General features: G+C 39.5%; 1 protein-coding gene and 1 pseudogene across 2 annotated transcripts; both read right to left on the reverse strand.

Moving 5' to 3' along the window:
* Nucleotides 1-25,886, reverse strand: part of LOC133545505 (major histocompatibility complex class I-related gene protein-like) — a 93,355-nt pseudogene that overhangs the window by 49,284 nt on the left and 18,185 nt on the right.
* LOC133545437 (zinc finger protein 33A-like) lies at nucleotides 3,432-14,835 on the reverse strand. Of its 2 annotated transcripts, XM_061891039.1 has the most exons (4): nucleotides 14,298-14,835; nucleotides 12,541-12,606; nucleotides 9,978-10,196; nucleotides 3,432-4,678 (listed from the first exon to the last, which is right to left on the reverse strand). In XM_061891039.1, exons 1-4 carry the CDS (start codon nucleotides 14,482-14,484, stop codon nucleotides 3,741-3,743), a joined length of 1,410 nt encoding a protein of 469 aa, XP_061747023.1. In that variant the 5' UTR covers nucleotides 14,485-14,835; the 3' UTR covers nucleotides 3,432-3,740. The 2 variants fall into 2 exon arrangements, with proteins under 2 accessions (XP_061747023.1, XP_061747025.1); XM_061891041.1 differs by lacking the exon at nucleotides 12,541-12,606 and having other exon boundaries at nucleotides 3,433-4,678.

Raw genomic sequence — 25,886 nt, forward strand, 5'->3', positions numbered from 1 at the left:
TTAATTTAGGACTACTCAGGACCTTCGTATTGTGAGGCAGATGCACTAACCCCTCCGCCACCGTGCTGCCCTAATAATAAAATCTTCAAATAATAAAATACTTTTATCAGTCAATAAGTGCATCAGCGACCAAATGCCTTTTTCAAACCATTGCTGTACAAAGATGGATTTGTTTCTGATTTTAATATAACAACAATTCCGTAGTGGAGTATTGTGAGTAATGAAGTTGTGATTGTAAATTAGTTTCCAGTACAACAACACAACTCCAGCCCTGACTGGAGGGCAAAGCAGGTCTAAATAGCAGCCGGCTGATTGACACCAGGTGGGGCCAGGTGCCAATCAGCCGCGGCTGAGGGAAAACAGCGCTCAGGGAGACAAGCAGGAAACTGAACCAAAATAAGAGCGCTCACAGGAAATACAAACATAACTAAACTGTCAGTGACAAACCTGACAGACACATTTATTAAAAAACCAAGACTTCTATCGATATTTGCAGTTGCAGCATTTTGTTAATATGAAGGTGAAAAATGTAACAAAAGACGAGCATATGTTTAATTGAACTGTTTACAAAAGCATATACTTCAGAAACTATTGATAGAGGTGTTTCATGCTTGTATAAGAAATCATATTCAATTTCATATATTAAAACAAAATGGGAGAAGGAAGGAGGGATAACTGTATATCTGAGGAAGAATGGACAGTAAAATGGAGATATCAATGGACTTGTAGCAGCTCACCTAAGTGGAGGGAGTTTGGCTTGAAAAGTTTGATCCAATTTTTATTCCACCTTCTCAGAAGTCTCATTATGATAACAACTCCCCTGCCTGTTGGAGAAATTGTGGGAATCTAAAGGCAAACCATGAGCATGTTTCCTGGGACTGCTCTGCCATAAAGGACTATTGGAAAGAGATACACCAAGCTCTACAGGATATTTTCAAATGACCCCTTGCAAGTAAGATTATGTTTTTCGTACCTCAGGATTGGCTGAAAAAAGATAAATACTTCATGAATATCCTACTAGTGGCTTGTAAAAAAAAGCATCACCAGGAAATGGATATTACAGGAGGGCCCAACTTTGAAGCTATGGATGGAAATCACAATGGACATTTATAAAACAGAGAAGATAACGGCTTTTTTAAATGATAAACTAGAAAAATATACTTCATACTGGGAATACTGGGTCCATTATGTCACGCCCCATAAGCCTGATTTTTTTTTTCTAATTTGTGATTTAACTGTTTTTAAAAAAAAAAAGATGACTCCCTATATGTACATAGTTTTTTTTTCTATTTATTTATTTACTATCTGTTCATATTATTGCATTTTTTTTTTAAATTATCGTTATTGTTATTATTATTACTTTGGTTAGTTGTTGTTGTTTTTTTTTGCTGTTTTACTGTGATTCTTTTCCTCTGTTTCAGCAGTTTGTTTTGTTTTCTTAATAGAAAAGTTGCTCTTGGTTTTTGTTCTTTTACCAATAAATATCCCTTTTTTCACTGCACGGTGCCACCTCGTTCGTCTGCATCTTAAAAATCACTGAAGGATTTTATGTAGCATTCCCAATTTCCAGTTTTTGGTGAACTCTTGTGAAGTATCCACTGTCATGTTACTCTTCATAGTTAATTAATTAGTAAATTAAGAAAATATTTACTGGGTCCTGCTGCTAGTTCACTTTTTTGTGCTGTCATTTTGCTATTTGATCTTAAATATATGTATAATCCTCCATAATGGCAGCCACAGTGATTCATTTATTCAGCAGATCAATACAACTTGGATCTGACAAAAAAGTAAACACAAATGCTGTCTTCCTCGCTGATAAAACATGTTAGCAATATGCATCTGTTAGCTCACGATCGCCCCCACTTCTCAGTGTGGCAAGTCGGAGTACTAGAAGAAGCACTCTAATACAGAGCTTAAATCTGTATTTTTAGTCTTATAAACAAGGAATAATGAGGTCACACTTATATTAGAACATTAATGCGAAGGTTTCGTCCTGTAGTGGACTGGTTATGTCTGATGATGTTGAAGATGTATCTGTGCAAGTGAACAAATGGATCCACAAGAGACAACAACCCTTTCCACAAACTACACACACATCAGAAACATAAATCTCAGAAACCTACAGCAATGTATTTGAAGAAGACTTTAGGATTAAAAGTGAAGATGTGAGGTGAAATAAGTACAAATGCTGCAATAAAAACAACCAACTCCACTCACGATGGCTCTAAAGTTTTGTGATGTGTTGCTAACTTCAACCTTTTTCTTCTTTGTTGATGTTTTGCAGTAGTTAAAGGCCTGCTGAAATGAAATTTTCTTATTCAAACGGGGATAGCAGATCCATTCTATGTGTTATACTTGATCATTTTGCGATATTGTCATATTTTTGCTGAAAGGATTTAGTAGAGAGCATCGACGATAAAGTTTGCAACTTTTGGTCGCTAATAAAAAAGCCTTGCCTTTACCGGAAGTAGCAGACGATGTGCGCGTGACGTCACGGGTTGTAGGGCTCCTCACATCCTCACATTGTTTATAATCATAGCCTCCAACAGCAAAAGCTATTCGGACCGTGAAAGCGACAATTTCCCCATTAATCTGAGTGAGGATGAAAGATTTGTGGATAAGGGAAGTTAGAGTGAAGAACTAAAAAATAAATAAACAAATAAATAAAGTCGACGGCAGTGGGACTGTTTCAGATGTAATTAGACACATTTACTAGGATAATTCTGGAAAATACCTTATCTGCTTATTGTGTTAATAGTAATTTAGTAAGATTATAAAGTCATACCTCAAAGTCGGACGGCTGCGGTGAACGCCAGCGTCTCTAAGAGAAGCCGAGGAGCCAAGATCACAGCTGCCTTTTTGACAGCTACAGGAGGAGAGCAGACTTAATATCACAATTTTCCTATCCAAAACTTGCTGGTTGACGTAGAGAAACGTGTTCGCTTGACCGCTCTGTGTTAGAGCTTCACAACAAACAAAGAAAAAACGGCTGTGTTTCGGTGCTAGAGGCAGCTGCAATCCACCGCTTTCCACCAACAGCATTCTTCTTTATAGTCTCCATTATTAATTGAACAAATTGCAAAAGATTCAGCAACCCAGATGTCCAAATTACTATGTAATTATGCGATGAAAGGAGACGACTTTTAGCCGTAAGTGGTGCTGGGCTAATATGTCCGCTACAACCCGAGACGTCACAAACACATGTCATCATACGCGTCATCATTCCACAACGTTTTCAACAAGGAACTCTGCGGGAAATTTAAAATTGCAATTTAGTAAACCAAACCGGCCGTATTGGCATGTGTTGCAATGTTAATATTTCATCATTGATATATAAACTATCAGACTGCGTGGTCGGTAGTAGTGGGTTTTAGTAGACCTTTAACATCCATGATGTAACAATGCTGCTATTCTACCAGAGTCCACATTTTGTTACCAATTGTATTCATTCATACTTTTAATTGGATAATAACATCAATAAAAATGCAATGGAAGAAAATGTGTGAAAAAAAAAACCCAAGTGTAAATAATGAGATGTCCTCTCTTTAACAATGAGAAAATCAAATAAAATAGTAGCTACATATATGATATTCAACAAATGCACACAACTTTAGAAGTGATTCCAGGACAACATATAACAGTAGAAGATGAGAAGCACTACATACAACATAAAATATACTCTCATATTAAACATGCAGTTTTTTTTAAGTACATTTAACACAATCACTGTTTAAGTGTTTTTAAATCCTTGCAGCTTCCATGACTGCTACACACTTGTGCTCACTGACCTGATTCTTAAACCTGAACCTTTTAACACACACAGTGCAACTAAACGGTTTCTCTCCAGTGTGTGTTCTCATGTGTGTGGTCATGTGTTGCTTTCTGGAGAAACTCTTCTTACAAACAGAGCAAGGAAAATGTTTCTCTCCAGTGTGTGTTCTCATGTGTCTGGTCATGTGTTGCTTTCTGGAGAAACTCTTCTTACAAACAGAGCAAGTAAAAGGTTTCTCTCCAGTATGTGTTCTCATGTGTATGGTCATGTCAAGCTTCATGGAGAAACTCTTCTTACAAACAGAGCAAGGAAAAGGTTTCTCTCCAGTGTGTGTTCTCATGTGAGTGGTCATGTGTTGCTTTTTGGAGAAACTTTTCTTACAAACAGAGCAAGTAAAAGGTTTCTCTCCAGTGTGTATTCTCATGTGTACTGTAAAATTACTCCTCTTTCTAAATGATTTCCCACATTCAGAGCAGTCAAAGTGTTTGTTGTTAGTGTGATGTCTAGTATCACATTTAGAGTCATTTTTCCTCTCCAAAGATTTTTGGATGTGGTCACTGTGATCAGAAGAGTCTGACATCATGTGGTCCATGTCTGACAGTGGAGCAAAGAGGCTGTCTGGTTGTGACTTTATATCTTCACAATGCTGTCCATCAGCTTCTGTGATGTGTTGACTTACAAGCTCCGCCCCTCTGTTCTCCTCACTTTGACTATGTTGAAGGTGAAAGGACTGAGCTTCATCTTCATCATTAGCCTCCTCCAACCTTTGAAGCTGCTCCCACAGTTCCTCCTCTTCCTCTTTAATGTGGGAGGGGGCCTGTAGCTCCTTCTGTCCCACACTGGAGCTCCACTCCTGCTGCTTGGAGGGAATCTCTTCATAACTCTCTGCTGACACCTGCTGGACGTCTACAGAACATAAAACACAAATGAGTTGTTGCTGTATTGAAGTTCGCAGTATTCAAACTATTCAGAGGTAGGCCAAATAGACAGTGATGGGCATGCTACCTGGAAAATATAGTAAGCTAAGCTACATATTACTCTCAATTAAATGAAGGTAAGCTATCCTCAGAGAATTGTAGCAAACTACACTACATGCTACACTGCAAAAGTAGCTTGCCACATCAAAGCTACATTTAACAGCATTTCTATCTATTGGCCCACATGTATAATATCAATGGTAATGCAACTGAGAGTGTACACATGGACCCAGTGAGGGTCCAATGCAGTTAACTATCTGTCATCTGTCATTTAGGTGTCAAGAAGGGTATTTATACCCTTCTTGAGACACCAACATATGAGGAGGTGCGAACAAGTTAGGACATACATCATGGTCCCAATACGGAAACCCATTGCATCTAATAGAGAATGTCTCATTTGCACCACTGGTGGTGAAATATATCAAAATTAGGGTGGTCCCAAAAAGGAGGAATTTTTCAAATTGACTGTCGGTTTTAAAAGTACTCTCCTTCTGGTCAACATATAAAATAACAAATGTATGTAAACATTTTAAGTGCTTCCCTTATGGTCAACATATGTAATAACAAGTGTATGTAAGAAATTGAAATGTGCCCCATTTGGCCAAAATTAATTAAAAAAAAAAAAAGTTTACATATATAAAGCCTGTTTCCATATGAGTTAGGAAATTGTGTTAGATGTAAATATAAACGGAATACAATGATTTGCAAATAATTTTCAACCCATATTCAGTTGAATATGCTACAAAGACAACATATTCGATATTCAAACTGATAACGTTTTTTTTTTTGTGCAAATAATCATTAACTTTTGAATTTGATGCCAGCAACACGTGACAAAGAAGTTGTGAAAGGTGTCAATAAATACTGATAGTTGAGGAATGCTCATCAAACACTTATTTGGAACATCCCACAGGTGTGCAGGCTAATTTGGAACCGGTGGGTGCCATGATTGGGTATAAAATCAGCTTCCCAAAGAATGCTCAGTCTTTCACAAGAAAGGATGGGGCGAGGTACACCCCTTTGTCCACAACTGTGTGAGCAAATAGTCAAACAGTTTAAGAACAACGTTTCTCAAAGTGCAATTGCAAGAAATTTAGGGATTTCAACATCTACGCTCCATAATATCATCAAAAGGTTCAAAGAATCTAGAGAAATCACTCAATGTAAGCGGCATGGCCGGAAACCAACATTGAATGACCGCGACCTTCCATCCCTCAGACGGCACTGTATCAAAAAACGACATCAATCTCTAAAGGATATCGCCACATGGGTTCAGGAAAACTTCAGAAAACCACTGTCACTAAATACTGTTGGTCGCTACATCTGTAAGTGCAAGTTAAAGCTCTACTATGCAAAGCCAAAGCAATTTATCAACAATATCTAGAATTACCGCCGGCTTCTCTGGGCCCGAGATCATCTAAGATAGACTGATGCAACGTGGAAAATTGTTTTTGGAAATATTCAACATCGTGTCATCCAAACCAAAGGGGAAACGAACCATCCAGACTGTTATTGATGCAAAGTTCAAAAGCCAGCACCTGTGAAGGCACCATTAATGCTGAAAGGTACATACAGGTTTTGGAACATCATATGCTGCCATGTAAGCGCTGTCTTTTTCATGGACGCCCCTGCTTATTTCAGCAAGACAATGCCAAGCCACATTCAGCACGTGTTACAACAGCGTGGCTTCGTAAAAAAAAAGAATGCGGGTGACTTTACTGGCCCGCCTGCAGTCCAGACCTGTGTCCCATGGAAAATGTGTGCCGCATTATGAAGCGTAAAATATGATAGCGGAGACCCCGGACTGTTGAACGACTGAAGCTCTACATAGAACCAAGAATGGGAAATAATTCCACTTTTAAAGATTCAACAATTAGTTTCCTCAGTTTCCAAACATTTATTGAGTGTTGTTAAAAGAAAAGGTGATGTAACACAGTGGTGAACATGCCCTTTCCCAACTACTTTGGCACGTGTTGCAGCCATAAAATTCTAAGTCAATTATTATTTGCAAAAAAGAAAAAACTTTATGAGTTTGAACATCAAATATGTTTTCTTTGTAGTGCATTTAGTTGAATTTGGGTTGAAAAGGATTTGCAAATCATTGTATTCCGTTTATATTTACATCTAACACAATTTCCCAACTCATATGGAAATGGGGTTTGTACATATACACATACATATATATACTGTGGATGTATGTATACACACACACACACACACATATATATATATATATATATATATATATATATACATGAGAGAGAGAGAGAGAGAGAGGTATTGTAATAACTTGAAGTAAATAATGAAGATTGAAAACCAATTACAAAAAACCGAATCCAAAACAAATTTACTAAAAGCTTACCTTTTTTAAATTGGCATAGTATGTATATATTATTAATGTTGTAAATAGAAATCTTAATATATCTAGAAAGATATATTAAGATAAGACAACCCGCGTCCCATATGTTTTTTTTTTAATGAAATAGGTTTGTTTCCGTCATATAATCAACCATCAACCATTTTGTGTGAATAGTTTAACAGTACAGATTATACATATTTAACAATCATACACATTTACACACACAAAGAAAAAAAAAAGAATGACGGAAAAAGGACTATGCTGAAGCCAAAGCTTATATTTGCCTTGGCACTAAGAGGGATTTATGTATTGAATCAGAAATACTGAAATTCCACGACATAGGGAATTTGCAAACAGCTCAAATTATACACAAAACAAACTATAACCCGCTGGCCAAGAATATACAATTCCTCTCAAAAGTTAAGTTAAAGTTAAAGTAGCAATGATTGTCACACACACACTAGGTGTGGTGAAATGTGTTATCTGCATTTGACCCATCCCCTTGATCACCCCCTGGGATGTGAGGGGAGCAGTAAGCAGCAGAGGTGCCGTGCCAGGGAATCATTTATGGTGATTTAACCCCCAATTCCAACCCTTAATGCTGAGTACCAAGCAGGGACGTAATGGGTCCCATTTTTATAGTCTTTGGCATGACTCGGCCGGGGTTTGAACTCACAACCTACCCATCTCAGGGCGGACACTCTAACCACTAGGCCATATAATCTTCGAGAAAAATGTAATTTAAAACATTTGTACGCACATACAACACTTCAGACCTTCAGTATATCAGGATGTGGAATTAAATGATGGAATGGATTTAGCAAAGCAATCAAACAATGTACTAATATGATCCACTTCGAGAAACTCTTCAAACTTAAAGTGTTTACAAAGTAGAAAGAAGAAGAACCATGAAAATATCCATCCATCTGTTCATTTTCTAGATGCTCTTACTCATCTCACCATATGAAATGGAACTTACTTCACCAAGTATTATTTATTTATTTTTATTGTGATTACTTATGGAGTATATTGCCAATAAATTGAGAACAGGAAGTGTACAAAAGTTTTAGCAACTGTTATGTAAAAGAAAAGGGTTAGGATTAAATAAACTCTGCTTCTTCCTACTCCTTTTTGAACATGTTGAAAAGACAAACTGGAAATTGTGATGTATCATGTTGTATGCTTGCATGTGTGATGTATCATGTTGTATGCTTGCATGTGTGATGTATCATGTTGTATGTATGCATGTGTGATCTATCATGTTATATGCATGCATGTTCCAAATAAACTCAAACTAAACTCAACTAATACTTGGTTGACCTTTTTTTGGATGGTTAGAGAGGACCTCCCATTGGTTCCATTGCAAGTGGACTTTTATTTACATTTATGAGTTAGAATTAGGGCTGGGCGATACATGGAATATATTCGATATATTGTGGGTTTGTCTCTGTGCGATATAAAAAATGACTATATCGTTAGTATTGGAGTATAAGTTCTCACGCAGTTGCTTTTAGCTGCAGGCATTACACTTCATCCTCTTCTCACTTTTTCTTGTCTCTCCTTCTCACAGACACATAAAAAAAGCGCACCTTCTTACATACGTCACATACTGTCGCGCGTGCAACGTCATACGCTCTCGCCAAGCAGACAGGTAGCGGCATGGTAAGGTTAGCTGTGGTGCTAACAGAGTGGTGCTAGTGGTAATATGAGAGAAAGAAGGTGCTAATCTGGTAACAAATGAAGGAATAATTAATTCGCAAGAAAAACAGCATGGGGTCCATCGTCTGGCAGTGGTTTGGCTGCAAGCGGGAAGATGTTGAACAGACAACCGTAATAGATCAAGTATGTGGCAAAAGCGTTGCTACAAAAAGGAGCAGCACTGCTAATGTGTAGCATCATTTGAAAAGTCACCCACTAGAGAATGAGGAGTGCTTGAAACTCTGTGTGTCAACATCTCAGTTTGCTGCCACACCCACAAAATACCCAAGCAACCATTTCCATATAAACACTGTGTGAAAAAAAAAATCAACAGCAGAAAGAAAAAAACGTCTGCAGGAAGCTACAACATAGCGAAGGACATACACTCTTTGTTTTCTTATTATGCAGCACATTTTTATTTGACAGTTATTGAAATATATTGTGTGACATCATGCACAAAAGTGCACTTTATTTGTTTTAAACTATTGTAGTGGCGTTCTGTACAAAAAGTGCACTTTAATTTAGTGTTATCTTGATATGTCATCTTAGTGACATCATGCACACAAGTGCACTAATAGCTTGTTTTATAATGTCTCTGACAATCTTGCACTTTCTGTTTGGAAATGACATGAATGTTTGTGCCACTGCTTAATAACTGTTTAATAAATACACTTTTGCTAAATTGACTTAGTTGCGGTTTCCCACTCTGCATGAAAGTTTAAAAGTAGCATATATGAATGCAGTATGAAGAAGAATGTTTTAATGTAGACACATAGAATTGTCTTGCTGCTGGGATTATATGCATCAAGTCTTCATTCAAGGCTAAGGCAAAATATCCACTTATATTTGGTGTATCGTGACATGGCCTAAAAATATCTAGATATTAAAAAAGGCCATATCACCCAGCCCTAGTTAGAATGTGATTTTTTTTTTTTTTAAATATATCCACCATCATGTCTTTTATAATGATTGTGAACGATAGAAAAATTCCCAAAAAATGCAGTTCCCCTCTAAATTCCAGTGATTAGATTTAAGACGTTAAGTCTATGAGCATGAAGTAATGAAGCCTACTTGGATGAGAGGACAAACGTCTTCTAAGACAAAGTGAAGAGTCCAGTTGAGATGGATTGAATGCCCTGAGAATAAAATGATATGTGGATGTTGTGCTTACTTGGACTGTGATGAAGCTGTGAGGACTCAGGTGGTTTGTCTTTATGCTCTTCAGTCTTCACCGAGACAACAGTCAGTGGAAACTTGCGGACATCAGCCTCCTCCTGCCCTAGAAGACACTCTTCCTCCTGAGTGATCCACACTTCCTCCTCTTCCTCTTTAATGTGGGGGGGCTGACGATCCTCTTCTTCCTCTTTAATGTGAGGGGGCTGCCGGACATCTGTTGGGTAAATAAGTAAATAAGATAAAGAGAGAATAGAAATAGTTTTGAACCGACACTGTTAATACGATGACATTATTTGTGTTCTTTTGTGTGCTGTGTTAAAGGTGTGTAGCAAAACCAATAAAAACAAGGGAAATACTTACTTGTTTCCTAAAATTAATTCAAAAGTGGTACAGTGAGTACAAAAACAGACTTGGAAATTTGATGAGGGGCAATTTGAAAAGTTTTTATAAGTACGAGGCAGCATTGATTGAGGCATTCTTAACTTCACTGATGTAAAGTGTGTAAATAGTTTATTCTGTGTACGGTCTGTTACACCTACTCTTAAGCTCTAAACTCAACCATAATATTATAATGACATTCTCATTACCATAACTTCAATATCACAGAAATAAAAAAAAAAATTAAATTCCAAAATCATTTAAAAAAAACACATTTATGGTATGTTATTGTCGTAATGCAAAACACGTTTTTTTGGTCATTTTGTTGATTGGGCCAAAAGGAACTTTTAACAAAAACATGTTTTAATATGTGCTGTTTTGTGGAGTATCTCCATCAACAATTTCTCTTTAGGAATTGGAGACCATCTACAACACGCCGAAGGAAAGTCAGTCAAGTGTTGACTACTTTGGTTATTGAACATAAATGTTTTCTTTCACTTATTGTTGCATGTACGTGAAAAACAGGAAGATAAATTATAACTTTATTAGATTTGATGACAGTATAAAATGTATTTAGTGACTGTGTGAGTTTTGTGTAAACATGTTGATACAGGTTTACATCTTCTTGGGGACTGGAACACATATGTCCTGAAAGGATGCACCCGTTTTTAAAACCTTCACTAAGCTGTGCCACCAACATTGTCTCACTTAGCTCATTAAGCAAACTACCAGGGTGAGTAAGTCCTTTTAAACCTTTATAGACCTCGTTGTTACTTCTGACCAGTCTAAGATCACCACAAGTGGAACTACTGTATGCGGCTTAAGTAACCATTCCATCATTTTCTGTACCTGTAAAGAACATAGAACCGAGGCTGACGGCCACAAAACAAGCAAAGCTACAATCCTCAAGACCTAGACGAGCAAGGCTTTCAATGACAAACTTGCACATTAAGACTCGCCCCGGTACCTCCAAGTACACAGGTCTTAGGGTCAATTCCTAACCTCAAAAAAGTAGATAACTTCACAGTCAAAGTGGGTGACAATATTATAACAAACTAAAATGAGATTACCTATCTTGGCTGCATCCTAGAGACTAATTTCTCCAGTGAAAAATGACTACTAAGGTATTTGAAGAATCAACCAACAAATTCTGTTCTTACTAGTGTTGTCCCGATACGAATATTATGCTAACGGGACCTGTACCAAAATGTATTTAGATGTTTTGCGATACTTTTCTAAATAAAAGGGACCACAAAAAAGTGCATTATTGGTTTTATTTAAACACAAAATCTTAGGGTACATTAAACATATGCTTCTTATTGCAAGTTTGTCCTTAAATAAAATAGTGAACATACAAGACAGATTGTCTTTTAGTAGTAAAATTTAGACTTACTTAGACTTAGAAAATCTTTACTGTCCCCGAGGGGCAATTTGGTTTGCAGCAGTAGTCATTAAAAACAAGGTTCAACAGTAAAAACGAGGTACAACAATAAAAACAAGGTACAACAGTAAAAGCGAGGTACAATAGTAAAAAACGAGGTACAACAGTAAAAACAAGATACAACAGTAAAAACGAGGTACAAATACATAAAATACATACAAAATACAAACCATCATAAAGCTAAAAACTAAAAACATTTGTAATACCATAATAACTATATACATGTCGCATCCCACTAAAGTGACTACATAGCAGCTAAGCTTGTTTAAAGACCAACTGAAATGAGATCTTCTTATTTAAACGGGGATAGCAGGTCCATTCTATGTGTCATACTTGATCATTTCGCGATATTGCCAAATTTTTGCTGAAAGGATTTAGTAGAGAACATCCATGACAAAGTTCGCAACTTTCGGTGCTAAGAGAAAAGCCCTGCCTCTACCGGACGTCGCAGACGATGACGTCACATGTTGATGGCTCCTCACATATTCACATTGATTTTAATGGGAGCTTCCAACAAAAACAGCTATTCGGACCGAGAAAAACGACAATTTCCCCATTAATTTGCGAGAAGATGAAAGATTTGTGTTTGAGGATATTGATAGCGGTGGACTAGAAAAGAAAAAAAACGCGACAGCATTGGGACGGATTCAGATGTTTTTAGACACATTTACGAGGATAATTCTGGGAAATCCCTTATCTTTCTATTGTGTTGCTAGTGTTTTAGTGAGTTAAATAGTACCTGATAGTCGGAGGTGTACGTCCACGGGTGTCTTGACGCGCAGTGTCTCAGGGAAGTCGACGGCAGCTGTAAGGGCGGCACAAGCTCAGCTGATCTCCAGTAAGAAGCGACTTTTTACCACAATTTTCTCACCGAAACCTGCTGGTTGACATTCGGTCGGGATCCATCTTCGCTGTGATCCATAGTAAAGTTTCACCTCCGTGAATTTTAAACAAGGAATCACTGTGTGTTTGTGTGGCTAAAGGCTAAAGTTTCCCAATTCCATCTTTCTACTTTGACTTCTCCAATATTAATTGAACAAATTGCAAAGGATTCAGCAACACAGATCTGCAAAATACTGTGTAATTATGCGGTTAAAGCAGATGACTTTTAGCTGTGTGTGTGTGCAGCGCTCATATTCCCTAACAGTCCGTGACGTCAAGCGTACACATCATCATTACGCGACGTTTTCAAGAAAAAACTCCCGGGAAATTTAAAATTGCAATTAGTGTACCCTGCCTTCCGCCCGATTGTAGCTGAGATAGGCGCCAGCGCCCCCCGCGACCCCGAAAGGGAATAAGCGGTAGAAAATGGATGGATCGATGGAATTTAGTAAACTAAAAAGGCCGTATTGGCATGTGTTGCAATGTTAATATTTCATCATTGATATTTAAACTATCAGACTGCGTGGTGGGTAGTAGTGGGTTTCAGTAGGCATTCAAGGAGCTCATTTAAAAAAACAACAGCTGAGGGAACAAAGGATCTTATGTATCGGTTCTTTTAGGCCTTTCTATTACTATGGGCGTACCTACATCCTGAGGGTAAGAGTCTAAACTCTAAGAAGAAGCCTTTTTTGTAAGCAAACAAAAGTTCCTAATTTAGTCTGTTGACATATGCTGTAACATTTTGTGTCATTTATATTCTATTATTTTGTCAAAATTATTAAGGGCAAGTGGTAGAAAATTGATTATTAATCTACTTGTTCATTTACTGGTAATATCTGCTTATGTTCTGTTTTAACATGTGCTATCTACACTTCTGTTAAAATGTAATAATCACTGATTCTTCTGTTGTTTCATACTTTACATTAGTTTTGGATGATACCACAAATGTAGGTATCAATCTGATACCATACACTAACATACACCATTCCACTAAAATACCCATGCAGCTGACTATACTTCCAAAATGTAAAATATATTGACCATTATAACACCAGAGGTAGTTGCACACATCACATTCAACCCAGATTTCACTCCAAAAAAGGTTGTAATTTGTTTGCCTGCTATACCACCAACATGTGGGTCTTCCTATCAATAGCCATAAAGGAGTGTAAATCCCTTACTTCCTTCAATGCTGCTTTCAAAATACATTACAGGTTGTAACTGGGAATATAAAAAGCTTTATGCTTTTTTTAAATTGTATTTTCTAGCAGCATGTTTGCACTTTAAATGCTACTTTTTACATAGTACTGTGTTCTGTGTGAGTGAAACAAACATTTCGAGTGAAACCATCTCAGGTTTTCTTGTAGCAGTGAATGTGTGCCGTGATGAAAGTGTACCCTTTCATTTGCAAACTTATCATAACTCCTTCAATCAATCAATCACACATTGTTACAAACTGAGAGGAACATCAACCTCAAACTGTCTCGTTTTCATGAATAATCTAAATCCAAGCATTGCATCATCCCCACAAGACAAAGCATCTTCTTATTCAAGAAAAGTGTTAATAATGAAATATAAAGTTAGTATAGTTGTGAGAGTAAGAAGCAAGCAAACCTGTTCTGTGTAACACATCTTGATGTTTCTTGAAAACAGCGTCCTGTAGTTGGTAGTTTTCCTCCTTTGTTCTAGAAAGTTCCGCCTCGTATTCTGCTATCGTTCTTTCTAACACTACAAATATTTCTTCAACGGCAGCAGTTAGTCGCTGATCCACCAACGCTCTCAACATTTGTAATGTAGACATTTTCACACAATCACAACACTTTACTCTCACACTTGATCTCTACTTAGCGATGTGTTGATAACTTATGTGTCTTCTGTTAGCAGCTAACAAGCTAAGCTAACTAGCAAGCTAAGCTAACTAACAAGCAAAGTTAGCACGAGAAGCAGCACAGTGCTTCTAGCGCATCGAGACGACTTTATCCTTGAATAAAGAATCAAATATGTATTTTATACGACGTAAATATTTCAAACTGGAGAACAAATAACAAGACTGACTAATTAGCTTTCTGCTCACTTCTTTCTCCTCCGATGTGCTTCTTCTTCTTCTTTTTTTTTATGGCGGTTGGCAAGCAACCTTCTGGTGTGCATTACCGCCACCTACTGTAATGGAGTCTGGACCGAGATGGATCCCTACTTTATTTTATTTTATTTAACCCAGTGTTTTTTAAATATGTTTATATTGCTTTATATCCTATGTGTTCTGAATGCAATCCTAATATATTTTCCACTGCTAACCTAATATTTTCTTTCGCCAACCTACTTTCCAGTATTTCCCTTTCTCTATTGTAATTCCTACATTGTATTCAAACATGGCTAACACTTTCTATCTGATGACAACAGTCACACAGTCCTGTAGTATGTTTCCTGTCAATGTCAATTAACTATTTAGATATGTATGTCCTATTCCATCCATCCATCCATCCATCTTCTTCCGCTTATCCGAAGTCGGGTCGCGGGCGCAACAGCCTAAGCAGGGAAACCCAGACTTCCCTCTCCCCAGCCACTTCGTCTAGCTCTTCCCGGGGGATCCCGAGGCGTTCCCAGGCCAGCCGGGAGACATAGTCTTCCCCGTGGCCTCCTACCGGTTGGACGTGCCCTAAACATCTCCCTAGGGAGGCGTTCGGGTGGCATCCTGACCAGATGCCCAAACCACCTCATCTGGCTCCTCTCGATGTGAAGGAGCAGCGGCTTTACTTTGAGCTCCTCCCGGATGGCAGAGCTTCTCACCCTATCTCTAAGGGAGAGCCCCGCCACACGGCGGAGGAAACCCATTTCGGCCGCTTGTACCCGTGATCTTATCCTTTCGGTCATGACCCTAAGCTCATGACCATAGGTGAGGATGGGAACGTAGATCGACCGGTAAATTGAGAGCTTTGCCTTCCGGCTCAGCTCCTTCTTCACCACAACGGATCAGTACAACGTCCGCATTACTGAAGACGCCGCACCGATCCGCCTGTCGATCTCACGATCCACTCTTCCCCCACTCGTGAACAAGACTCCTAGGTACTTGAACTCCTCCACTTGGGGCAGGGTCTCCTCCCCAACCCGGAGATGGCATTCCACCCTTTTCCGGGCGAGAACCATGGACTCGGACTTGGAGGTGCTGATTCTCATTCCGGTCGCTTCACACTCGGTTGCGAACCGATCCAGTGAGAGCTGAAGATCCCGGTCAGATGAAGCCATCAGGACCACATCATCTGCAAAAAGCAGAGACCTAATCCTGCGGTCACCAAACCGGAACCCCTCAACGCCTTGACTGCGCCTAGAAATTCTGTCCGTAAAAGTTATGAACAGAATCTGTGACAAAGGACAGCGTTGGCGGAGTCCAACCCTCACTGGAAATGTGTTCGACTTACTGCCGGCAATGCGGACCAAGCTCTGGCACTGATCGTACAGGGAGCGGACTGCCACAATAAGACAGTCCGATACCCCATACTCTCTGAGCACTCCCCACAGGACATCCCGAGGGACACGGTCGAATGCCTTCTCCAAGTCCACAAAGCACATGTAGACTGGTTGGGCAAACTCTCATGCACCCTCAAGAACCCTGCGGAGAGTATAGGGCTGGTCCACAGTTCCACAACCAGGACGAAAACCACAAGGTTCCTCCTGAATCCGAGGTTCGACTATCCAGCGAAGCCTCCTCTCCAGTACACCTGAATAAACCTTACCGGGAAGGCTGAGGAGTGTGATCCCACGATAGTTGGAACACACCCTCCGGTCCCCCTTCTTAAAGAGAGGAACCACCACCCCGGTCTGCCAATCCAGAGGTACCGCCCCCGATGTCCACGCGATGCTGCAGATTCTTGTCAACCAAGACAGTCCCACATCATCGAGAGCCTTAAGGAACTCCAGGCGGACCTCATCCACCCCTGGGGCCTTGCCACCGAGGAGCTTTTTAACTACCTCAGCGACCTCAGCCCCAGAAATAGGAGAGTCCACCACAGATTCCCCAGGCACTGCTTCCTCATAGGAAGACGTGTTGGTGGGATTGAGGAGGTCTTCGAAGTATCCCTTCCACCTATCCACAATATCCGCAGTCGAGGTCAGCAGAACGCCATCCGCACCATACACGGTGTTGATAGTGCACTGCTTCCCCTTCCTGAGGCGGCGGACGGTGGTCCAGAATCGCTTCGAAGCCGTCCGGAAGTCGTTTTCCATGGCTTCCCCGAACTCCTCCCATGTCCGAGTTTTTGCCTCAGCGACCGCTGAAGCTGCACACCGCTTGCCCTGTCGGTACCTGTCCACTGCCTTCGGACTCCTATGAGCCAAAAAGACCCGATAGGAGTCCTTCTTTAGCTTGACGGCATCCCTCACCGCTGGTGTCCACCAAGGGGTTTTAGGATTGCCGCCCTGACAAGCACCAACTACCTTGCGACCACAGCTCCTATCGGCCGCCTCGACAATAGAGGTGCGGAACATGGTCCACTCGGACTCAATGTCCAGCACCTCCCTCGTGACACGTTCAAAGTTCTTCCGGAGGTGGGAATTGAAACTTTCTCTGACAGGAGACTCTGCTAGACGTTCCCAGCAGACCCTCACAATGCGTTTGGGCCTCCCAGGTCTGTCCGGCATCCTCCCCCGCCATCGCAGCCAACTCACCACCAGGTGGTGATCGGTAGAAAGCTCCGCCCCTCTCTTCACCCGAGTGTCCAAAACATAAGGTCGCAAATCCGATGACACAACTACAAAGTCGATCATGGAACTGCGGCCTAGGGTGTCCTGGTGCCAAGTGCACATATGGACACCCTTATGTTTGAACATGGCGTTTGTTATGGACAAACTGTGACGAGCACAAAAGTCCAATAACAAAACACCACTCGGGTTCAGATCCGGGCGGCCATTCTTCCCAATCACGCCTCTCCAGGTTTCACTGTCGTTGCCAACGTGAGCGTTGAAGTCCCCCAATAGGACAAGGGAATCACCCGGGGGAGCACTTTCCAGTACTCCCTCGAGTGTTCCCAAAAAGGGTGGGTACTCTGAACTGCTGTTTGGTGCGTAAGCACCCATCCCCCACCCGAAGGCGGAGCGAGGCTACCCTTTCGTCCACCGGGTTGAACTCCAACGTGCAGGCTTTGAGCCGGGGGGCAACAAGAATTGCCACCCCAGCCCGTTGCCTCTCACTGCCGGCAACGCCAGAGTGGAAGAGGGTCCAGTCCCTCTCGAGAGAATTGGTTCCAGAGCCCTTGCTGTGCGTCGAAGTGAGCCCGACTATATCCAGCCGGAACTTCTCGACTTCGCGCACTAGCTCAGGCTCTTACCCCCCAGTGAGGTGACGTTCCACGTCCCAAGAGCTAGCTTCTGTAGCCGAGGATCGGACCGCCAAGTGCCCTGCCTTCGGCTGTCGCCCAGCTCACATTGCTATGGGTGGTGAGCCCTTTGGAGGGGTGACCCACGTTGCCTCTTCGGGCTGTGCCCGGCCGGGCCCCATGGGAACAGACCCGTCCACCAGGCGCTCACCATCGTGCCCCACCTCCAGGCCTGGCTCCAGAGGGAGGCCCCGGTGACCCGCGTCCGGGCGAGGGAAATCTGGGTCCATGTTTTTTCTTCTTCATAAAGGTCTTCGAGCTGCTCTTTGTCTGATCCCTCACCTAGAACCTGTTTGCCTTGGGAGACCCTACCAGGGGGCATAAATCCCCGGACAACATCGCTCCTAGGATCATTGGGACACGCAAACTCCTCTACCGCGACAAGGTGGCAGCTTATGAAAAAGTGGGAAAGGGGGAAGGTCATGTCTTCGCTCTGGTCCAGCTTCTCTGGAGGAATGATGCTGTTCTCTTCGCCGTTCAAGTAGTGGTAGTAGTAGTAATGTCCTAATCTCATTCTAGTAATAATGTCTTCTTCCTTCCTATTTCTACTCCCTCCTCTCATGACACCTACTCTCCTCTGGACTTTGTAAAACTCTCTACCTTTTGTTTCTTTATTCCAATTATCCTGCCACTTTTTATTGTGTTCTATCTTAATTATGCTCTTCACTTCTTCTTTACTGTGCTTAATCTCCATGTTTACTTCTGTTTTAGTGGTTGCTTGTTTTGCGTATCTATCAGCTAACTCATTCCCCACAACTCCTACATGAGCAGGAACCCAGAGAAATGTTACCACACCTCCCGCTTTATTTATCCTGCAGATGGCCTGAAGTATCTCATAAACTATATATTGTCTTGTTTCTGATGCTATGTTTTTATGCTCATGAAAGCACTGCTGGAGTCCGAGCACACGACTACTTTCCTTGCTTTGTTTTCCTCTATCCAGTTAACTGCCATATAAATTGCTACCAATTCCCCCGTAAAAACAGATAGTATTAAATAAAATAATCAGTGATAAACTATGTTTCCTTGTGGGATAACTGCAGCAGCTCCTACCTTACTATTTATAGTTTTTGATTCATCTGTATATATTATGATGTGGTCTAAAAACGTTTCCTCAATCTATTGTTCTATCTGGTAACTATTTAAATCTATATTATTTAGGTAGGTAGGTCTATATTGTCATTGCACAAGTACAACAACACTTTTTTTTCAGCACAAACCTGTTCAAGATTAGACAAGCAAACAGTGTACAGGGTTACAGAACAAGAACGCAGATGGGTCGCAATAAGGCGCCCCGTAAACGATGGGGAAAAAGGTAAACGCTGGGGAAGGATGAGTAAAAAAATACAATCCAGACTGCGCTCCTCAGAGGGCCCAGTTCGGAGTGAGAAGAAACCTCCATAGCAAAGCACATATATACATATTAGAACATACATCTCGAGATATCTAGCAACAGAGGGAATGTAGAAGGTCATGGTGGTAGGCCGCAGCTCTCAGGCGCTGACCATCCATTCATCACCCCTATGGGATTAGCGTCGAGGGCATTGGATTGGGGGACAGAAGGGTGTATGTGTGGCGTATATATTTTTTTGTGGATGTGTGTGTGTGTATAAGCCCATAGTGTGTCTCTGTTCCGTGGCCTTGATGTATTTGCCGTCGCTAGTCCAAAGTTCACAACAACAGGTGTGTGTCCATGAGAGACAAAAAAGGGAGTTTGTTGTGTCTTCCTGCAGTGATCTTCAGGAGAGTCTCGAAGCCAGGAAAACAATCCAAGTTAAAATGATTTGTACAAGAGTGAAAATAAAATCTGCTTTTCACTCTAAAATTGTCTATGACTGGTCCTCAAAAACTGCAGAGTAGACAGTCCGATGTAATCTACAGTTCTTTCCGCATCCTCCAATCATTTGTGGCAGCTTTGGGGTACTTTGAAGACTGCCAGCAACTTCCAATTTGTCGACAAACCAGAGCAACGCTTACTCCAATCAGCACATGTCCTGTTGTCATAATTCCGAAAAGTTGGATATTTTCACGTCGTCGACAAAAAAGGGTCGCCAGGCACACGGCCCTCCTTCTTCTCCCAAGAGTCCGTCGTGTGTCCAGCAACAACCGCTTCGTCACGACAGCAGGTTCCCCCAAACCCAAGATCTTGTCAATTTTGTTGAGGCCAGTTAAATAGTTCCAATGTTTAGATTTGGAGAGCAGTGCAAAAAGAGGCAACAAGAAAGTTAAGACAAGACAAAACAAAGAAGCAAGCAGGAGAGATAAGGGAGAGGAAAGGGGAGCGTCCACCCTCGGTGAGTGCCAGAGAGTAATTTCATGTTTAGATTTGGGTTGTCATACATCCACGGTGGTATTGCAGGAATTGGTACTGTAGGGCTAACTTTAATATTGTCAATTTGAGCTTTATTATATATGTCTCTTTTTATCCACCCAAAACCATTCATTTTTTTCTTCTCTTTTTCTTGGCAGTTTAGTAGCACTTGACGGGTTGGATGTCCTTGCTTGGACCCTTTTAAGTTTGTGAAATAAACTGCTGACAGTTGATCTCTCCTCATGTCCAAAGGTTATTCATTCATTTCTACTTGTAATGCTGCAACTGGGCTTGATTTAGTAGCTCCACAACATAACCTTAAAGCCTGTGATTGGATCCTGGCTATTTTCCCAAGTCATGTTTTTGAACAGATTGGTAAATAATGCATCCGTAATTAATAACAGATGGAATTAAAGTGATATATATTGTTTTCAATATCAGCCAATATCAGTACTTTCCTCTTTGTAAAATGTATGACTTTAGTCTTTCTAACAGAGAATGTTAAACCCCAAGCCGTTCCCCAGTCTTGAACATTATTTCCCGCTTTTTGAATCTTCTTTTCTATATGATGTGTATTTCTACCTCTCTTCCACATCACTCCATCATCAGCAAACAATGCCACCTCCACTAACCCTTCCACTTCACTATAAACTTCATTTAATATTATTGAATATAGTACTGGACTTATTATACTCCCTTGTGGGGTCCCATTTTCCACTTCGTATTCTCTGCTATATTCATTCTCTGTTTTTACTAATAATGTTCTACTTGTTAAAAAGTCTTTTATCCATCTGTACATTCTCCCTCTAATCCCAATCTTATTTAGTTTTATCAGCAACCCCTGTTTCCACAACATATCATACACTTTCTCTACGTCAAAAAATACTGCAATTATACTTTCTTTATTTATTTGTCCCTTTCTAATTTCCTCTTCCAGCTGCACTGCTGCTCCTTTGTGTTTCTTGCTTTCCCAAATCCACTTTGGTAGTTTTTTATTATTTCTTTTGACTCTAAATAATGTACCAGTCTTTCACTAATCATTTTTTTCAATTACTTTGCCCAAATTTGAGGTCAATGCTATCGGCCTATAATTACCTGCCTCTTCCGGGTCTTTCCCTGGTTTGCATATTGGAATTATTACAGCTGTTTTCCACTCAGCTGCTCATTTTCCTTCTCCATATATATTTTAATATTATATAATGCATGTCTTCTTTAATAAATATGGCACATCCTCCTCCTTGCCCATCAAGCCTATCATTACGTATTGTTATATATCCTTTTATTATAAAGTTCAATTTAGGCTTCAGCCATGTTTCTTGAATACTACTATGTACAAAAAGACTGCCTCTGTAATGCTTGTTTTATTTTTGTGTCATAGGGTTGCTTGAGTCTAGATCACTTTTACGACACTGGAGGGGGCATTGAATGCATCATTGCATCAGCAAGCTCTGAAAGTTACTGTGAACTTCAAAGTCAATTGTTTAATTGGCTGAGTAAATTACTTTATATGCACTTTAATATCACTTATGTGCTTACAACTGTATTGCAACTCATTTTATCTGTTTTATTGTAGTCCAAAGGCTTTTTGGCATCAAATTGACAAGCTAACTGCTAGCTGAATATCATACCCTGGTTGGGGCCTGTTTGTAGCATTGGACATGTTTGTTAGCCCCAAGTTAGAATTTACAATTATTGTTGTTATGCTATTTACATTCTATTACTCATTACATTACTTAGGGCTGGGATGTTCAAATCCTGTGCATTTATGTACACTGTGTATACACAGCTAAGTGATGTATATTTAACAGCCCTGTCTCAGGTTTGTGCCTATATTTCATTGCATTGTGGTCACTTTCATTGATTTATAATGATTGTATTTGTTTTGTATCAGAAACCACACACACACACACACACACACACGCAAACAAACAACTCATGCAAGTCTTCAATAGACAATTAAACCTACACATCTGGACTTGGACAATCTATTATTCCTCCTGCACTCACCTAAACAAATAATTGCTGTCCTGACTCGACACCCTGAAGTGATTGCTAATCCATATTAATCCAGTCATAGTCGTCACTACTGGAGGCAACACGTGAAGATAGGGGAACACACTTCTACAGAGCTCAAAATATCGTGTGGTGTACCTCAGGGATCAATAATTGTACCAATATTGTTCAATCTTTATATAAACAACATTTGTAAAGTTACAGAGGACTTAAAGTTAGTATTATTTGCAGATGATACAACTGTGTTTTCTTCAGGATAGAACACACAAGCTAATACAAATAATAACAGAAGAAATTAACAAATCAAAAAGCTGGTTTGACATAAAGCAGACTATATTTGAATCTCAGTAAAACTAAAATAATGTTATTTGGTAACAGTAGAAGGGAAAGTCAAACACAAATAGAAGGAGTAGACATTAAAAGGGTAAAAGAAAACACATTGTTGGGTGTAATAATAGATGATAAACTGAACAGGAATCCTCATGTAAAAAATATACAACATAAAGTAGCAAGAAACACGTCAATAATGAATAAAGCCAAACATGTTGTGGACCAAAAATCACTTCATATTCTCTACTGCTCGCTAGTGTTACATATCTGAGTTATTGTGCAGAAATATTGGAAATAACTACAAATGTGAGCTTCATTCACTAACGGTGTTACAAAAAAGATCATTCATAATAATACATAATGTTGGATATAGAGAACATACAAACATTTTATTTATTGAATCACAAATATTTATTTGGTGCAACTTGCAAACAGCTAAAATTGTGTCCAAAGCAAACTATAACCTTATATCCAAGCATGTACAACAGTTCTCTACAAAAGAGGAGTAATATAAACTTGGAGGAAAATCTAATTTAAAAAATGTGTATGCGCGTACAACACTCAGAACCTTTAGCATATTTGTATGTGGAATTAAATTATGGAATGAATTAACCAAAGAAACCAAACAAAGCACCAATATGATCCAGTTTAAGAGACTGTTCAAAAAGTACAAAGAACAATTATGATGAACATATTGAACTTTTTTTTTTTTTAGATAATATAATTATTTATATATTTAATATTTGTTTACTGACGATTGTATATTAATTATTTATTCACTGTTCTGTTGCAGAGAACAAGGAAATGGGATACAATTGCTATGATATGAAAAGGAGTACGATTAAATAAGCTCTGCTTCTCCCTACTCCTTTTCGGACGTGCGGTCATGAAACAACTGGAAATATGTGATGCATCACATGTATCGTATGCATGTTCCACATAAACTGAACTGAAACTGGACAGCAATAACACGAGATAAAGTGCATCCCTTTTAGGCTCATTAGCTGACACATACTTTTGTTTCTCATTCTAATTATGTCCAAGAGACGATTGGCAACACCAAATTCACACTAAATAATTCAAAGTGAAGTGAAGTGAATTATATTTTATATAGCGCTTTTCTCAAGTGACTCAAAGCGCTTTACATAATGACACCCAATATATAAGTTACATTTAAACCAGTGTGGGTGGCACTGGGAGCAGGTGGGTAAAGTGTCTTGCCCAAGGACACAACGGCAGTGCCTAAGGTGGCACAAGCGGGAATTGAACCTGCAACCCTCAAGTTGCTGGCACGGCCACTCTACCAACCAAGCTATGCCGCCCTGGGAAACAGCTGGGGGAAAAAAATCCAATTTTTTTGTCTCACAATCTGCTATATGTGCTTGTGTTTTTTTTTTTTTTTTTTTTTAGAGAAACCACCTCCAAAACAGAATTGTATTTGACAAGTTTTATAAAACACCCAGAATGTACATGAAACATCATACACATAAAACACTGAATATCAAGAGTATATGAACGGCCTACCTTGTTTACTTTCCAAATGACATCCTCGGCATGTTTGGCAATCAAGCAAAAATATGACAATGCAAAAAAGAACGAAAAAAAACGCAAACATTTTGAAAAAATATAAAAATTTTGCAACGCCTTGTCATAAAAATATTGTGTCACACTAACTAGTAGGGTTGGGTACCGAATTCAGTACTGACCAAATTACCCTGTTACTATCAATTCACGTAAAATCAAACGGTGCCATAGTTCGATACCTTTGTTGCATGTGACGTCATGTCCGGTTTCAGACTGGTCATGTCTGCTTTCAGACTAAACACGGGCTCATGTAAACATTCACTGAAGCAGCACTCAGGTCGGACTCAGCCAAACTCCCTCAAAGTCACGTTGCCATTTTCAACACCAACACAGTGTGCTTAATAAAACACAGCTCAAACGCAAAGTAATGCGACACTCTTCCAAAATGCGCTAGCTTATTGCTAATTTACATAGGATTTGCCATAGACAGGCTATTATTAGCATGAGCGGTTTTACAAGGCGATTTCCACACCTTGGAATTTCGTAAAGGAAACGACAACTAATATTATAGTTAAAATCTTACAATTTTAAGTAATATGAACTATTATTACAGTATTGACACTTTGTAGGGCGCAACCTAACAAATTAATCTTCCTGAAAAAAAGCTACTTTCTAGTTTGACAACATACCATAAATAGTTATACAGTGCTGCCATCTAATGGTCTTGGAAGTGCAACTGCATTGCAAATGAGACGAATGTAATCAGAAAACAAGATATAACAACTGGACAGCAGTTCTCATAATCAGCATTCTTAAATGTTACATAAAAAAAATTTGCATTAACATAAAACAGTCCCGAAAAATGGTACTATTGTTCCAAAATATTTGTAAAAATAATGATGACATGTGACACAAAGTGACATTCTCTGATAAGCAGCTGTCTATGGGTTTGAAAAGGAAAGAAGAAATCCTTGTCAATGTGATGACACATGAGCCCCAAATGATGACATCACAACTACATGGACACAAAGATCAACATCAACATGATTCACTGGCAAAATATTGTTGAAAAATGCAGATTGAAGGTGTTTTCTCAGCCATAAACACCCAAAGAAGACATGATGTAACACGAGGAGCAATTTTGTCACGCATTGCGGCGCACTTGTTGCGCGGAGTTGCCACTTCAAGGATGCACTCCAACCAGACAGGCAGGATTGCGGGTAAGAACTTGGTTTATAGGTGTTTGATTTTTTTTTTATTAATGTTTAGACAGAGATGAACAGAACAGAAAAACAGCAATAAACTTTTTTTTTTTCAAAGAGAAAAAAAAAATTAAATCAAATCAAATAAAGCTAAAATAGAAATAACAATACTTATACATAGAAGAGAAAAAACAAACATCCACCCCAAAAAGGAACACACTAAAAACAAAACAGAAAAAAAATATACAAAATAAAAAAAAAAATTAAAAAAAAAAAAAAAAAAAAACTAAACCTTGCTTAGACTGTCACTTATACAGTAATGACATAAAACATAAATATACTGTACATAGACATTCAGTATGTAAACCAACCAGAATACTGTTAAAAAAATAAAAATCACTGTTGTACCTTTGTTGATGGTCAAAAAAGGTCAGAAAACACCTCCACACCTGAT

The sequence above is a fragment of the Nerophis ophidion genome, linkage group LG28, assembly GCF_033978795.1.
Source record: "Nerophis ophidion isolate RoL-2023_Sa linkage group LG28, RoL_Noph_v1.0, whole genome shotgun sequence".
Lineage (NCBI taxonomy): Eukaryota > Metazoa > Chordata > Actinopteri > Syngnathiformes > Syngnathidae > Nerophis > Nerophis ophidion.